The 18,175-nt window shown below is 40.4% G+C and overlaps 1 protein-coding gene across 4 annotated transcripts in view; it reads right to left on the bottom strand.

The window, feature by feature from the left end:
- Positions 1–18,175, bottom strand: part of STOX2 (storkhead box 2) — a 206,985-nt gene that overhangs the window by 38,750 nt on the left and 150,060 nt on the right. For all 4 annotated transcript variants that reach the window (XM_084856528.1, XM_084856529.1, XM_084856531.1 and 1 more), the window contains one exon: positions 7,536–7,688. In XM_084856528.1, coding sequence (XP_084712654.1) covers positions 7,536–7,688 — 153 coding nt within the window. The remainder of the gene's footprint in view (positions 1–7,535; positions 7,689–18,175) is intronic.

Raw genomic sequence — 18,175 nt, 5'->3', positions numbered from 1 at the left:
GAGAGAGAGAGAAAGAATGAGAGAGAGAGACAGAGACACCCTCTTTCGGGAGAAGACTGAGCCAAAGTAGGAATTGAGCACTTCTGCCTTTTCTTTGTCATCTGTTATCATTTTGCCATCCTCACTGAATAGTTGAACCACCATTTCTTTTCTCTGTCTTTTATTATGTACATATCTGAAGAAAGCCTTTTTGTTGCTTTTAGCATCCCTTGCTAACCTCAGCTCATTATCAGCTTTAGCCTTCCTAATGCCATCCCAGAAAGTCTGTGCTACATGCCTGTACTCTTCCTTTGTAGCTTGGCCTTCCTTCCACTTTCTGTATATGTCCTTTTTTTCAGGTCATCTCTAAGTTTGTTGTGAAGCCACACTGGCTTCACCTGTTGTCTTTCACCTTTTTTTCTTGTTGGAATTGTTTGTGATTGTGCCTTTAGAATTTCCTTTTTTAAAAACTCCCATCTTGGACTCCTTTTCTCATTAGAGTCGCCTGTTCTGAGTTTATTAAAATTAGCTTTCCTAAAATCCAGGGTACGCGTTTGGCTACAATCAGCTTTTGCTTCCTTTAGAACCAAGAACTCAAGTATAACATGGTCACTTTCCCCCAGAGTTCCCATAACTGCTACTTTATCCACTAAGTCATCTCTGTTGGTTAGGATCAAGTCAAGGATAGCTGATCCTCTAGTTCCTCCCTCCATTTTCTGTAGGAGGAAGTTATCAGCAACACAAGTCAGGAATTTCTTGGAGGGGCCATGTTTTGCAGAATTTGTCTCCCAACAGTTATCGGGGAAATTGAAGTCCCCCATTACTACTACATCATGCTTCCTTGAAACACTGGCAATTTGCTTTTCAAAAGTTTCATCCTCATCTTCTCTTTGATTGGGTGGTTGGTAGTAGACTCCGACCACCATGTTCCTTTTATTTTTCGCTCCATTTATTTTAACCCAGATGCTCTTGATAGGGCTACCAAGTCATCCTCCTGTATTTCTGTGCAGAGATATGTATTTTAACATATAGTGTGACTCCACCTCCCTTTCTGTTCCTCCTGTTCTTTTTGAACAAGTTGTATCTTTCAATTGCTGTATTCCACTCATGGGAGTCACCCCACCGAGTTTCAGTTACACCTATCAAGTCCTAATTCCCTCTTGTATTAAGAGTTCAAGTTCATTCTGTTTGCTTCCCATACTCTGGGCATTAGTCTATAGACATCGAAGACCATGTGCTTTCTTCCTACATTTTTTTGAAGACTATTATTGGGCGCTATTAGAGCTGTTCTCTCTGCTGTGTTGCATAAGCCTTCGTCTGCTGTTACCCCCAACTTTAAGTCTCCCTCTCCCATAGGATTCAGTTTAATGCCCTCCTGATGAAGTTCCTCATGCTGCAGCCAAACACATTCTTCCCAGCCCTTGTGAGGTGCAACCCATCCCTTGCCAGCAGTCCATCTTCCAGAAAGTATAGCCTGTGGTCCCAGAATCCAAATCTCTCACGTCAGCACCACCTTCGCAGGCGATCATTCACCCGGAGTATTTTTCTTTCCCTTTCTATCCCTGTTCTAACTACTGGAAGGATGGATGAGAAAACTATCTGGGTCCCAAAGTTCTTGAATTTCCTTCCCAAAGCTTCAAAGTCTGATGTTATAGCTCTGCTTGGCAGTATCATTTGTTCCCACATGGATGAGAAGAAAGGCATATATGTCAGTAGGCAACCCTTCAGTCACAGCTCTAATCCGTCCTCCTAGGAGACAGCATTCCTAGTGAGTCCATGGGTCTTCATGACATTCTTGGGTTTCAATCCCACACAGCAAGGAGTCTCCCACAACTACTACTCTTCTCTTCTTGTTGTTGTAGGCCTTGGTTTCATTGCCTCTGCTTGACTGACCTTCAGCCTCTTGCTCGTTCTCATGCGGTGTCCCTTGTAATTTCTCCTCTACAGGTTGTCCTCCAGTCTCATCCTCAAGTACCTGAAAATGGCTCCATAGTTCCACTGCTTCCACTGGTGCAGGATGGCTTCTAGTTGCCACCCTTTTCCAAGGAGTATCTTCTACTTCATTTTTCCTCACCTCAGCATTCTCCTCTCTTGCCTCAGCTTGCTGTTGCTCTTCTAGCTCCTGTACTTCATTCTGCTTTAGTTCCACTGTTATGTCTAAGAACTCTTCTTCTCCAATTCCCTGGAGGGTCAACACTCACTGCTCCAGTCCTCTTAGTTTCTCTTCCTACAGTGTAATCAGCTTGCACTTGTTGCACACGTAGGCCATGTTGATCTCAGGCAAGAAAACAAACATTGCACACACCTTGCAGATCACCACCACTGGAGAGCCTTTTCCTTCTATAGTCTCTATTCCCGTTTTATTTCTAGCTTTCTGATTGTACTAGCCTGTGCTTTGTCCTCTATACGCTGCCGAACTCCTGTTTGCTCTCCTGGTTCGCTCGCTCTGATCGCTCGCTCTCTGGAAGCTTGCTTGCTCGCCTGTATAGCCCCTAGACCAGCTGGGGAAGCTTCCTCTGCTCTGCTCAGTTAGGAGTCAGGAAACAGAATGAAACTCCCCACCCACACAGCTGCTGAAAGTAATCAGGCCACACCAGTCCCAGCTGAATATTCACTACAGGACATTTTAAATCTTGCCAAATAATTATCAGATCAATAACCAACGTATATAAAACAGCAGCACTCCCCTTCCCCACCCTTTTAAGTAAACCAGCCCTAAACTATAACAATCCAGGGTATGTTCTAGTAGAACTGGTGTTTCTCCACTATGAATATAGATTTATAAAGTAATTTCCAAATACTGCTAGATCTTCTAAAATGATTTTCTCCTGAGCTGTTACTGTGGCTTAACAAGGGATTAAAAAACCCTATCGTTTGCTCATGATATTCTTAGTTTAAGATGTAGAGTGTTTGCAATGTGATATTATAAATAATTAGGATACCTTATTTTTTTTATATAGCCAAGGCCCAGATTTGTAGCTGCTCTATTGCTCAGCAAACCAGATGTAAAAACCTGCACCGAGGAAGGATATTTTTGTTCCAAGGGCATGATTTTAAAACTACAGAATTCTAAGGGGCACTGTAGAAATCACGTAGCAGTGATTTCAAAACAGTTTGAGCAGTGCAGCTTTGGGTGAGCAACCACTTCTGAACCATGTGGGTTGTACCAGTTTGCACACGCACACTGGATATTAGCAATGCTAACGACTGCAGTGGTGATCTAGTGGTGTTGGGATTGCACCAGTGGTGTTCGTGTAGCCAGAAAAGTTCTGTTATTATTAGTTGTTGTTACTGGTGGTACCAATTTCTGCAACTGCAAAGTGATAACTATAATGGAAACAAAATATTGGTACTATTAAAATGTTCATATGACCATCACACACAAAATGCCAATTATATGAAACAGTTCTAAAACTCATGAATCTCACATCCACAAAAAAAATCCTAACCTTGCCAGAGAAATGATGACAAGGAGTTTGTAATTCACCAGAACATGTGAGAATGGAAGCAGAGTAGAAAACAGCTCTGTGGGGAACTTTAAGTACTAGCAGATTAGCCTTAAGTCCAACTAGATCATCAGGAAATTCTATAACTTGTTGATGAGAAAGGCACAATTATAAGAAGACAATAAGTATAGGCAAATCAATCTAGATTTCTTGGGATTTCAATATGAAAGGTCAATGGACAGCACGGGAGAAGTGTGGAAGAATATCACACTCAAGGACTGAACCTTTTACTTAGGGCAGATGCTACTGGAAGAAAATACTACTTTAGAAAAATATGATGAAGTAGACTCCAACTGTCACTGTTACTGGGCCTAGTCCTCAGTTCAGCTCTTAAGAAGTGCCTGCATGGAAGAATTTTTGATTAATTGGAAATTGCTTGAGAGAGAGGCAGGGAAAAATATGAAGTAGACTCCTATTTGCCATAATGACTAAGGCCTAGCCATCTCGACAATGTGGCTTCTATTTTAGAAAGCCCTCCGCTCCATTTTGGGGAGTCAGAAAAGCTAGTCTGTTTATGAGTATTGTTGCCAAAGAGATCAATTTCATCTCCATTTTGTCTCCATATTATCACTTTGGCTCAAAAGTCTCATTTTGTCAGGAAAAGTTAGTTGGCAAGAAATTAGGACAGGTTGCACTTGGCAGGTCCTGTTGACACTCTCTGTTGAAATGGAAAAAGGAGTGCCACCGTTCTCTACATGCTGGCCTGGAATCACTTGGTCTCATGCAAGCCGTCTCCTCCACTTCCTAAAGCAATCAAGGCACCACCACACTGCTTATTAATTGGCTATTGGAAGCCCTGAGTTCTTATGTGACCTTCCAGTCTTGCAGCATAAACTCAGCCTGACTGATATCTGAAGGTGTCCATCCTTGTACCCTGTCACCCAGCAATCCCTACCCAGTAGGGTCTTGCCATAACTGAAGAATGCCTGCTGTTCCTACCTTGTTTTTCGATTCACTAAGGACCCTCATTCCCCCACCCCCACCCCACTGTATTTTCAAATAGACCATGAGGAATGAGAAGGCATAACTTGTTCCCTCTCTATTTCTACCTTGCCAGTATTCCAGTTTCTAATGCTTCCTCCCTCCTTCCCTCCAGCTGCTCCCAAATGCTGAAACATCGCTGTGCATCTTTGGCTTGCTGCATCTCACTTCACATTCTCCCTCTATCCCGCTCTGAAACAAACTTCAAAAGTTAATACATAATTTGCCTTTTTTGTTTTACTTTCTCTGTAAAACTCTCTTGCTGAAAAGCTCCAACTGGCATCTCTGTTGCTCCTTCCGAGTATCTTATAAGGACACTTTGCTACCCAGACTAAAGACCCTAAAGTTATGCATACTCTGCTCCTGTGTTTGTTGGTAAATGTGCTAGTGTCTGAGCCAGCTCTACTAAAATGACAGCAGCCTGTCCTCTAGCAGAATACAGGCAGGGCTGCAGAAGGGAAACGGTTCCACTAGCACTAGAGCTAAATTCCTCCAAGTCATTTGTGTTGCAGAAGGGCTTATTCCTGGGACACAGAAAAGTAGGCTTCATACATGTACAGAGATCTGTGTCCCAAGCAAGCATACCAAGCAAGTGAGGTAACAGTATTGTATATCCGTCACATATGGTGAAGGCCAGTTCCATAATGCTCCCTGACCAGGCCTTTCCAGAAATTTTTTGGGTATTGTTTGTCGGCCTGTTCTCTGGTTTTCTACATGTGAATGCTAATACATTTGTTATTAGGCAAAAACTAGTTACACAACTCAGCCTTCACTGGCATAACAAAGGAAACCTCTTATTAACACAAGTTGCCATGATTGGCTTTTCACAAGCCCTGCCTCTTGCCAACTTGTACAATACTAACTGGTCCCTCTGTCCAGGACAGGAGGGCACCTGAAGGCTATAGAATTTAAAAAATAGGGTAGCCCAAATCTCCCTTTAGTGTTCACTCTACCAGATGCTGATTTTAAGTATATGTCGGGCCAGTTTGCATGTCATGTTAAGCCACTGTGGGTTAATTCACCCACAGGGGTTCTGAGACATGTGCCAGCTGCCATTTTGAATATACAAGCCACAGTGGGGGTGTACCACAGCTTATCATATTGTGTGAACCTGGGCATCGTGGGTTATTTGAGGGTTTAACAACCCTTGGATATCCCTTGGGTTGTTCTAGAGTTATCCAAAGGTTCTTTAACCCCCAAATAACCCACAACACCTCAGTTTGCACAGCACGACAAGCTACAGTGCTGGCCCACTGCGGCTTGCATATTCAAAACAGTGGCCATCTCAGTGTGCATCTCAAGAGTCCCCATGGTGAACCAGGTCACTGCTTTGTGTGAACTGGTCCATATCCCACAGCTATATATTTCCTCTCTTTTTCTTTAGATATGGATCCTCTCACTGAGAGTACTAGGATTATTAACTCCATCAGAAGTGGAAGTGGTAATCAGAAGGATTGCTTTTCATGTTGATGACATGTTAATTTACCTGTCAGATGCTGACATTTTATTACTTGGAAAGGAGTCATTTGGAAATTGAGTCAATACAAAATTAAGATACATATCAAGGCATACACACACGCGCACACTGACAAGGCAGCAGATGTGTGCAAGCTAAGTTTCCAAATGATAGGAGACAGCCATCAATTTGTACAAATTATTAATCAGCTGGGTAGGAGGTTTGCGACCTGCATGAACTGGTCTCCATGATATTCCACCTGTGGCATCAAGAATTAAATGAAACGGATTGGGAAATGGTAGGCCCAATAAGATCTCTACTTAGACTCTGACATAAGTGAAAGAAACGAATCAGAAGCACTTCTACATTTCTGACTTATGTCGAAATGTGCTCTGAAACAGCTACATAAGCAAGCCCTCCCAAGCTATTATGGAAGGTCAACTATTAAATGCAAATACGAATAAGGGGAGAAAAAGGCTCAAAAACCAAAGCTGAACTGAGGCATGGAGAGACAACTGAAATATCAGTTACTATTCTGAGAGGGAACACTTCATTAGAAAATTCTAACTGGCATATATAGTATGGAAAAAATATATTTTATAATGATAGGGCAGTATCCAATGGGGCCTCTATGCAATTGACATAGCACTAGCTTAAGTGACCTCTAGTGCGATGCTAATAGTGTACGCTGGTGTAACCATTTTGAAAACCTGCCATGCCAGCTTACATTATTGTTGTTGCACTAGAGGTCACTTACGCTAGCATTATGTCAGTTGTGGCCCATTGGATACTGCCCACAGTCAGGCATAAACTAAAGAAAGTTAATCTTTTGGAAATCTAATGATTCACTAGTAGTTGACAACAAAAAAGTCTGGCATGTACTAAAGAAAGTTAATATTTTGAAAATCAAATGATTCTGTAGTGGTGGAGGGCAAACCACTGCAACAATGTTCTAGGACAGCCTTCCCCAATTTGATACTCTCCAAATGTTTTGAATTACAACTCCCAGCTTCCTGACCACTGATCATGCTGGCTTGGACTGTGGGAACTGAAGTCTAAAACTTCTGGAGGGCACCAGGTTGAGGAAGACTGTTCTACTACAAGAGAAAACTGCAAAAAAAATCTATTCCCACTTTGGAAGAGTGACACTTTCACAACTCATGTTCTTACTATCAGGTTTAAGAAAGATACTCCAACTTTGAGCTAATAAGAGACTGTGGTCAATTTGCCTTAAAGTCTATTGCAAACCTAACCTATAGACTATGCCAGTGTGCTGACATCTCTTAGGAGGTATATTTTTGTCAGATAAGAGTAACAGTGCACTAATTAATTTCCATGTGTATAAATCCAGACTATGCATATAAAATATTTTTAATATCTAGTGCCCAGTAGAAATTTGTATTAAATTTTACTGATTGCTTTCTTGCAGTTGCTACAGATGAACTGCATGTTAAAATTACTTATGACTGAGAATGACTGATGGAACTACTACAGTAATCTGAATATACATCTTTTAAAAACAACAAACTTGTAAAACTTTTACAAGGGTCTATGAAAATGCCTTTAAAAAATCTTGGTCAATGTGAGCAAAGATACATTAGCATATATTTTACCTGGGAAGCAGGTTGTTAGGTGTTCCATTAGTGCTTCTTGTGTGACTTGTTTTCGTGCTGAGTTCATTGCAGAGATGGCCAAACAAAGAATTTCCCCAAGTGGGATAAACTGTGATTGGCTGATGGGAGACATACTGATGGGTGATACATCACCTGCGGAGAGAAAATGAACTTTCAGGCAGGTATTTTTCTTAGCATTCATTATAACAAGTTGACTCTGTAGAGACGGAGTGATGCTTCCTTCATAGTTTTGCAATAAACCACAATAAAAGATTAAAATTAGAAAAATCAGACATTTTTGCAATAAAATTTACAATATTAAAACATACTGAATCCCAAGTCTTGGCTTAAAAGGGGGGAGGGGATGAAGTAGTGAGGAGGTTAACATGTGTAAGTCTTAAGCAGTATGGGAACGTAACAGGCTACACTTGTAATTAAGATCCTTAGGAGTTACTGTTTCTTTTTCAAATCTGCAGTATGTATTAAAAGCAGAGATATGTGGGCAATTCTAGAAAACTCTGTATAATAGAGGACAAAGTTGTAGCCAATGATTCATTTTATCAGTGGCATCAAGAATTAAATGAAAAGGATTGGGAAATGGTAGGCCCCAAAATCACTGGCTGTGTGATCTGAGAAGTACTGATAATGGAGAACCTGACAGACAAATTTGATGGCTAAAAAGACTAAGCAGCTTTTCAAGTACTGAAGGGTTTAAGTTTTAAACAAAAAACTACCTCGGGTGATAGAAATATTTGTATTTATGCATACAGCTATAGGTGTACATACTACTAAATATAGCCACTAAAAATGTTATTTTCATTAATAACGTTGTTTAAAAGACATCCTCAATTTGTTGGCATAACAAATTTTTTTTCAAAAATGAGCATAGCAGGAGTTCAGCAATAGATGGGCACCACAAATATCAGAAAAACTCATCAGTGAACAACTTGGGATGTGTTTCCACCCTATCAGCTTCACTTTGCCTGCAACTTTGTTGCGATGTTTCCCCAATCGCATCTTCTCCTTTTCCAGTTTCCACAGTACTTAAAAGTCCCGGATTATCATTGCTGTAGCATGGGGCTCTGTGCAGTTTCCACTGAGCTCTAACTGAATTATTTTCTTGATGGCTGGGTGGAGTCCTAGTGGAGTCTGGGTTGGGTCTGATTACCTCATCAGTGTTCCCACCTCCTCGGCTGTGATTCCAGGACAACGGAAGGAGAAGCTAATGGAGGAGTATGAGAATTTTAAAAAGGAAGCTTTGCTGTGGCTTTCCCCCAATCCCCCCTTTCTCCTTTCCCCTGAAAGTCCAGATGTACCTGCATTTCAGGAGCAAGCCTCATTGAGCACAATGGGAGTTACTTCCAAGTAGACTCACATATACTTGTGCTGGGAAAGGGGGGGAGAACACAAAGAGGGAAACTAGCCCCCATTTTAACCCAGAGAACCTCATTGACCACAATGGGAGTTACTTCTGAACAGACATAACGGGTTTGTTGTGGGAAAGAGAGCAAAACCAGCCCCCATTTTAATGCACAGGATCTCTATACGGAAGCTGTGAATGAGTTACGTCCTAAGGTAATGGACCAAAGCCTCGAGATCACGCTTAATCACTTAATCGCATTTAAGGAATTGGGCTTTAATGTGTGCCATTTCAATTGAGGGGGAATCTCAGCCTCATCCACTGCAATGAGAGTTACTTCTGAGGAGTCACTAATGGGTTTGTTGTGGGAAAGAAACTGAAACGAGCCCCCATTTTAATGCACATGATCTCTACATGGAAGCTGTGAAGGAGTTACATCCTAAGGCAATGGACTGAAGCCTCGAGATCGGTCTTAATTGCATTTAAGGAACTGAGGGCTTTGATATGTGCCGTATCAGTTGAGGGGCTTCTCTGTTACTTCTATGGTCACTGAGAGGGGAAGCTTCATTCAGCACAATGGGAGAAAAAAAAAACCTTGACTGGGGTCATGGGCTGTGTTCTAGTGCTTATTTTCAATGGTGTTTTAAAAGTTGGTCCCTCAGCATCCTACTCCAAAACAGTGATGAAACTTCCGGAAAACAGACAGGGAAAGGGTTGGGTCACTGAGGTCAGAGCAGCACACCCACAAAGGCTGGGCTACACACCCCATGGGCAGGACTATGATACCAGACCCAGTGCAATTCTGGAAACAGGTCAGTAATGGAGCCACGGTAAGCTGGAAAAGTCAGACTATAAGCAGTCTCAGAAGAAGCAGTTGTTCAGTGATAAAATGCGGGGCTGGTGCTGAATGGCCACGACGTCACGGAAACACAGAGACCTCACTGCGCAGCCAGGTTGGAGTAAATCGCTGGTGGTAACACAGCCTTGGTTTTCAAAAGAGAAGCTTAGGGATTCACAGAAGAAATATCAGCACTGACAGACTGTTACATTATTTTCCTCAGAATGAACTGCATTTTTACTTTATTGGGTCATTTATCCAAGCATCTTCCCTTCATCATCTTCTCAAAATGTGTGTACTCCAGTGAATTTTTGAAGAGAAATAAAAATGTCACATTAAACATTTTAGGCAACAGTTCCCTGTGATAAGCAAACTTAAGGGTCAAAAGTATCATATGCATGATACTTCAAGTTTGAATCTTGTCTATTGTTTCAGGGCTAGTTCTTACTGAAGTGGTAAACTTGTGTCTCAGTTGCACCACTTCAGGCTGCAATGAGGGATAGGGGATCATATTACTGAAGATTTCCCCATACAAAATACCCTCTTCCCATAGAAAACTAGATGTGAGAGAGAAGGGTTCTAGCCTAGCTTCTTCCTGACACCTAGTTTTCTGTGTGCACAGATCATGTAAGCCCCCAGCCGCGGTCTGAAGAGTGCAGGTTTACTACTTCAGTGAAATCTAGGCCTCTGTTATAACTTGCCCCCCAGATGGTCCCTAATGTACGCCTATATTTAATAGCAGCAAGTAAGTGCATGAACTGGAAGTCTTCTTTACTAACAAAGAATATAAAAACTAAGCAGTGAGAGAATAAGGAGGCCTTCTGGATTCAAATTCATTTCAGGATGGATTTCCATCTTTAGACAAATATTCATGGCCTGGGGCTCACTCCCCATGGAGGCTTGTCACATCTGCTCTCACCATTCTAAGGGCCAAGCTAGACATAACTTTTTAGAAGTAAACTGCAGGTGCAGGGGCTCCTCTGAGAGCTCTCCCCCCACCCAAAATAGTAGGCACAGTCCCACTCCAATATGGATCAGAATCACAGCAGGGAGCAAAGTTTTAAAGAGCCACCACCCCCTTCTCCACGCCAGGGCCCCAATCTATATTGGGGCTCCCATGTCTTCAATTCACTTTTTAAAAGCCATTCATGCAATTGTGCATTGTATGAGTGGCATGACATCTAGTTTGGCCCACAGATGTACTCATTTTACTCTGGAATTTTAGCTGCTCTGTTTATGCCAAGAAATCCATTTTTCTTCTGTGTTTTAGCAGCCTATACAGTTCCATTCCATAAGGCTGAGCCTGCACGCATTCGTCAGGCCACCTGGGTGTGTTGTCACATGCCATCCCTGGGCTTCAAGGCCAAAGCAGAACCCTCACTAATTGGGCTGAACGAGTTCAGCTGAGTGCTGATGAGAACTTTCTGCTCCTCAGAAAACCAGAGCAGATTGTTTCCACCCAGCTCATTATTGGCTGACAGGGATCACTTCAGATTTGCTAAAGGCTTCGGGTAAATGGGGATGGTGGTGGGGACATGCCTGGATTTTTGCTTGCTTTCATTTGGTCCTGTTCAATGTTTGTTTTGGAAGGTTCACTTCCTGAGGACTATTGAAGACTGGTGCTGGTACGTATACACAGGTTCAGTCAATTTTGTTTTTTTGCCCTGTAAGTATTGTTTCCAAACATTGCTCTGGTTCTTTTGTATGCTATTCCCTTTCTTTTCCCCTTTTATAAATAAACTTAACACCTATCATATTTGAATGTGTGTACTTTATTCCAATTGGCTTGGTACTAAATCCAGAGCTTTCCTCTTGGTTATTGCTACTGTTTCAGGCCTAGGGCTTTGAAACAGAAGGTGCTGTCGTGGGCTCTTGTTTCATAAGCCTTAGGGTGTGTTGTAAGGTCTAGGAGCCTCATGGCTCAGGCTGAGTTGGATGTATGGGGTGGTGGCAGCCTACCTTGCTGGATTGGTGTTCAATCCAAGCAACCTTTTTTCCCTTCTACATTGCTGGGGGTTGGGGCTCCTGTCACAGCTTAGTTGCATGGTTTTATTGGTTTCAATTTGTAAAGCCATTCTGAGAGACCTTTTAGACTGAAAAATGGGGCATAAATTCTCTAAATAATTTTTTTTTAAATAAAGGATGCTGAAATCCTGATATCCGCCTATCAAAACCACAGTATTTTTCACACAGCATTACATTATCCAGAAGGGTAGCCATGTCAATCTGCTGCAACAAAAAGCAAGAAATAGGCTTTCTCTTAGTCTTTAAGGTGCCACAGTGTTTGTGAACATACAGGACATAATCTAGTACTGAACTGAACATGCCAATTTCAATGGGCTTATGGGCACCCAACTAACTATCTGTGCTGGATTCCAAAAGGGTGAGCATGTCAGAGAGGTGCAGCAATCCAACAAAGAGTCTTGGGGCATGTTGCATGACAGCTTCTGTATTGAATTGTGGACAGTACATTTAGCTGTGAGATAAAATATGCAGCTACTATTTTTTTAGTTAAACCAAAGCATTTACTAGTACAAAACAAATTGCTTCTGAATGCTTCTGCAAAGCTTGAAACTATTTTGATGTTTCCACTCTAAACACTTATATTGGTTATAAAGACAAATGGAAAGTCTGATAAATGTTTATGTGAGCCTAATTGCTCCTGTCTCCTAAAAGCCTATCATAATTCACTCCCTTTTTCCTTAGAGAATTACTAGTTCTTGTTTATCATGACAGGGCAATCCTCATTTATCTTCACTGCTGCCACAGTTAATTCTATAGGCTAGGGTTGTCTATAAGCCATCTACCAGAGATAATTTGTGACTCCTCATCTAAAAAGACAAATACATTAGTAAAGCTCACAAAGAACCAGTGACAGCTACTCTTCCTCTCACCTACAGAGGTACTAATTTGTTACATTTTATCCCAAATATCCTTCAGGACCAGAAAATTACAAGTACCCTCTGACTGTATTTAAGCAAAGAACTTCTGAGATGTTCAAAGAACAAAAACACTTTGATTTTAAATTTAACTGATCATTACAAAATATATCTTGTAGACCCTTAAAAAAGAATACTTGCTATGATGTATTTACTAGTCTTTCAGGGGAAAAACCAATTCTTAAAAAAAAACAACTATTTTTCTTAATAAAAAGTTTGGTTTCTTCTGAATACCACAATTCTTGGGTGGGTGTGGGGAAATCAACCATATGGCTCCCATTAACTTGGAATGATGCTAGCTTGAATCAGCTCTCCTTTGAAATTAAATTACTATATTCAACTTTCCAATGTTTATGTTCCAAATTAAAAGGCAAACTATGGACTACAGAAAAAATGTTTTTGCAACTTGACTATACATTTTGTTCAAATGCCCCCACAACGGGGTTTCATCACCGTTGCTACTAAGTGAAAGAAACAGCAGTCAACCTAAAAAGAAAATAAAAAACTGTTCCTTGTGACTTTCTTATTATACTAGGTCAGCAGTCTGAAAATGTTCATCATGCAGAACTTGCTTGAGCAAATACAATGCTTCTTATAGATGCTACATAACATGCATCATTATCCCATTTTAGAGATGGGCAAAAAGAAAATGAAATCTACAGCTAAGCTTGGAGCAACATAGATTATTGTGATTCTCAATCCAGAAGTCCACTTACAGAGTCACTTGTTCTATGTACTATAAAATTTATTTGCTACACATACTATATTTTATATGAGATTTTAAAAATTGCAACACTGAAGGGAAAAAAACACATCAAAGCGTCTGTCGTGCCAATAACACAGTATCCAATTTTTCAATACATTTGTTCGTTTGTGGTCTGGAATGATTTCATGTAAAGTACTTTTGGAGCTATTGTCAGGGGTCCACATGTTTGGTTGCCTCAGCAAGTGTTCCACTGCCCTCTGGTGAACATGAAAAAACAAGCTCGTCCTCTTCGCCAGCTTGGAGCTAAGGAGGGGATTGTCCATGTAGTTGCACTGCACTCTTGAGCTGCTCCTCAGCCCAAGCAAGAGAAGAGGGTTGGGGGCTGTCTCTCTGATGCTGGGCTGACGAGATGCAAAGACAGGACTTCAGGCATTTTCTAATAGTTATTTTGTATGAATTGTGGTGTGATTTTTTACTTTTTAAAAGCCATAGAAGTCAATGGAGCAAAAGGCTTCTGCATGCAACTGATTTGAGCTGGAAGGCTGTTGGATGTAATTTAAGTAGAATGACCTTTTTGTAACCTGAAAGGTATTCTGTATGGGGCATTTTGGTGAAAATGCAAACCAGCCTCAACTCCACCATGTAATATGAACATTCAGCTATATTAGAGGGCTATCATAAGCCATTATCTCTCAGCTACAGGCCCACACCCTGCAATATGGGGGAAATAGGTTGTACTGGCAATTTAAAAATTACCTTTTTCTCCCTGAAAAAGAACATGAACTCCTGCCTTTGCTGCTATCTTACCAGATTTCACTATTATTATTGACTGTTTGGGTTGAGATCCTAGAAGCTGAAGAGGTCATTTTCCTTCTTTGGGTTTTCTCCTTGCTTGGATTGTACATTTACTAATTATTGTTCGCTAAGAGAGCTTTTTGTTATTGGGTGGACTAAAAATGTAATAAATAAATATTATTTAAAACATGTTGATGTTTTATCCATTTTATTATCTATCTCTATGTAACCTTGAGCTGTTTTTCGTCTTTTCCTTGGAAAGCTTATGATGACTTATGTATGTATGTATGAATGTTTTGTATACCACCCAACAGGCAAATCCCTTAGGGCAGTTTACAGTCATAAAAAACAAAAACAAATAACAAAACCAGAAATACAACAATAAAAACATCAAAGTAATATTATATTAAACATTAAAAACATTAAGGGGCCTACGTAAAATTCATGATCAGAACAAATATTAAAGATTAAATGCCTTCTGGAAGAAGAAACTCTTAACCCGACATCTAAATGTATACAGTGAAGATGCCTGGGTGAATCTCCACAGATGGGCCGGGGGGGGACGGGGGACTACAGAGAAGGCTGTGTCTCTGGTAGCCACCCATCGCACCATTGTGGGTGGCATCACGTAGAGAAGAGTCGCCAGAAATGCTTAGCAATCAGGCAGGAACATTTGGGAGAAGGTGCTCCTACTACCATGGTCCGTCCACTAAATAGATTTAAAATTTAATTCCTTTTCTGTTTTAAAGGTCTCCAAAGTGAAAAACATAGAAGAATAAAATCCACCACAAAGAAAAACAAACACAAGCAACAACAGTTCACTATGGCCTTGTAGGCCCCTTCCAACCCTACTATTCTATGATATTGATATATGGCTATAGGATGGCAGATGTAATTGAACTTTTCTTTAGACATTCTATTTAATAATGGATGACCACTGGGAGTGATGTCCAAGATCCTAATAATGGAAAAATATTAAAAATATATTAATATTAAAAATATCCTGTTTAATATTATATATATATATATATATATATATATAGAGAGAGAGAGAGAGAGAGAGATCTATATGTCGATATCAACATAGGATATAGATATTGAATCATTCAGTCTAATTTATTGCAGTCCATATCTTAAAAGTCCTAATTAAGTAAATATATGGGACTATAAGATTCTGGTACTGAATTCTCTTTCTCTGCTTTCAGAACCACTGATTTTTCCCTCCTACTAAAACTCAGGTAATACCTTTAACCTTTGTAGATTAATAATCCTGGCAAATGTTTATGCTAATGTATCAATAAATGTGTTATAATACTCTGGTGCTGGGCCATCAGTGCCAGGAGATTTATTGTTAAGTAGATTATTTCTTTGTTTCTGCACCACTCAATAGCTGAAGCTCTCTGGGCGGTTCACAAAAATTACTTTCTCAACTGTAATTGGTGTAACATATCTTGGAAAAATGCTGGGATATTCCAAGTTATTAAATTCCGTAAAATATATTTTAACTTACTTTTGTATTAAAAAGCATGAACAAGTCAGCAATTTTGTCTGAAGACCTTGCCAGCTGATTTTAACTGATAATGATTTTGACAATTTATTTAACTGACAATTTATTTTGTCTGTTCTTAACCATTTAGCAGAATTTAAACTTTAAAAGGCTTATTACTAAACTCAAAATGTTTCTTCCTCAAGAAACAAGCTTAAAAGGCTTCTTCAAATCTAATTCTCTTCAAAAATTAAATTTATAGTACAGAGATACATCATCTGGGTCATTATTCAAAGATTCTATTTGATCAACAGGCTGTATAGTTTCCTTTCTTTTCTATTGATTTAAAAATAAAATTAAAACAATTTGGTAAATGTCTTTCCATCATCTGAAATAACTGACTTCTATTTATTTATTTATTTTATTTATTGCATTTATATCCCGCCTTTTTTCCTCTTGCAAGGAACCCAAGGCAGCTTACATTATCCTCCTCCTCTCCATTATATCCTCACAACAACAACCCTGTGAGGTAGGTTGGGCTGAGAGTGTGTGACTGGCCCAAAGTCACCCAGTGAGCTTCCATGGCCGAGTGGGAACTAGAACCCAGATCTCCCAGCTCCCGGTCCAACACTCTTGCCACTACACCACACTGGCTCCCTTCTGGTGTAGTTTTAAATTGAAAGTATTTTTCCAGGTCCCCACTTCTTTATTTTAAACCAAAATAGTATGTAATCTATATTGTTTGGAAGATGTTACCAGCTAGAACCCAAGGTATCAACATCCAGCTGTTGCCTGTATTGCCCATGGTGCCAATTTTAATTTCTTGAATACAAGTCATAATACTAGGTGGAACAAAAAAATAATAATTTCAATCCGGCATTAGGCCCAATTTTGCAACAGAATTTGCCTTGGTCGCCCTATGGATAACCTTTGCCTAGAGAGAGTTGGGGAGGGGAGATCCTGTTGATTCTCTTGGATCTCTCAGAGGCTTTCAATACCATTGACCATGGCATCTTTCTGGATCAGCTGTCTGTGTTGGGAGTTGGGGGCACTGTTTTACAGTGGTCCCATTCCTATTTGGATTGTCCTTTCCTGAAGGTCGTGCTGGAGAATTATTGCTCTGTTCCATGGCAATTATATCATGGGTTCCTCAGGGCACAATTTTATCCCCCATGCTATTTAACATCTATATGAAAATGCTGGAAGTTATCTGGAGATGTGGGGTGAAGTGTCATACATATGTTGATAACACCCAGCTCTACTTGTCCTTTTCATCTAACCCAGGTGAGGCAGTGGATTCCTGAATCAGTGCCTGAGCAAGTTAATGGACTAGATGAAGGCCAACAATCTGAAGCTCACTCCAGACAAGAAGGGGGTGCAGTTAGCAGGTGATTTGTCTGCCCAGTTGAGTGGCATTCAAGCTGTTCTGGAGGGGGTTCCACTCCCTCCAGGTGCAGAGCTTGGGGGTGCTCCTGGATCCATCATTGCCACTTGAGGCCCAAGTGGCCAGGAGCGCCTTTTATCAGCTTAGGTTGATATACCAGCAGTAGAGCATTTAGTGTTGCAGCACCCACCCTCTGGAATGCATTACCAAGTCTCATTAGACAGACCTCCATAATGCTGATGTTTCAGCAGTAAGGTACCAGCTGAACATAACTGTATAGAAATTATCTCCTACATTCATACAGTATATTACCTGGAGGACATTAGCAAATCCAATTCCATATCTCATTCCCTGCTTTTGATGGGGGCCAAACAAATTTAAGTGATGTCCTGATGCAAAACGAGGCTCTTAAGCATCACATATCTTCCTTTGACTTCTTTATTCACATCTTGAAAATAATGTAAATTACTATTTCTTATTATTGTATATTACTACCTCTTACTCTCTCCTTAATTCTGTATATTTTTATTCTGCTTTTTTGTCTGATACAGGTTTACAAAGTGGCTAACAAAAAACAAAGACTTAACAGTATCATCACTGAACAATAAAATAGATTTTTAAAAAAACAAATCCAAAGGATGCAAGGAAATACATACCACATTAGAAGCTGTATCATCCAGATCTGGCATTTATTTTATTTTCCTGTTTTCTTTATCTAAAACATGTTTCTTGTATAAATAAAACATGAGCTCCCACTTACCTAAGTAATCTCAAAAAAATTATCTTCCTTTTTTATGCTGACCCATAAAATTTTGCATACTTCCACACTTCCTACCTTCTAAGAATAAAAATAGTCAAAAGAAAAAACAGAATTCTACAGTCAGGGTCAGAAATATTGGAGCAAGGATAACTGTTTTGGCAGTTGGCCCCTGTACACCACCACATCGAAGTTGAAAGGAAACACACCCAGATGGGAGCGAAGTCAGGACTCTGAGCTGTAATTCAAGGGGTTGGACAAAAGTGGGGCACTAACCATTCAGGAAGGACAGCCAGTGGCATACACACACACCCATCGTTGGTGGCTCATAAGTAATGGAACAAATGGCTAACAAGCAGCTGCATGGCTGGGTGT

The sequence above is a fragment of the Heloderma suspectum genome, chromosome 5 (assembly GCF_057233095.1).
Source record: "Heloderma suspectum isolate Gila_16-S chromosome 5, 16-S_ref, whole genome shotgun sequence".
NCBI lineage: Eukaryota > Metazoa > Chordata > Lepidosauria > Squamata > Helodermatidae > Heloderma > Heloderma suspectum.
Note: the sequence above shows the minus strand (reverse complement) of the source record. Positions and strands in the feature narration are given on the sequence as shown.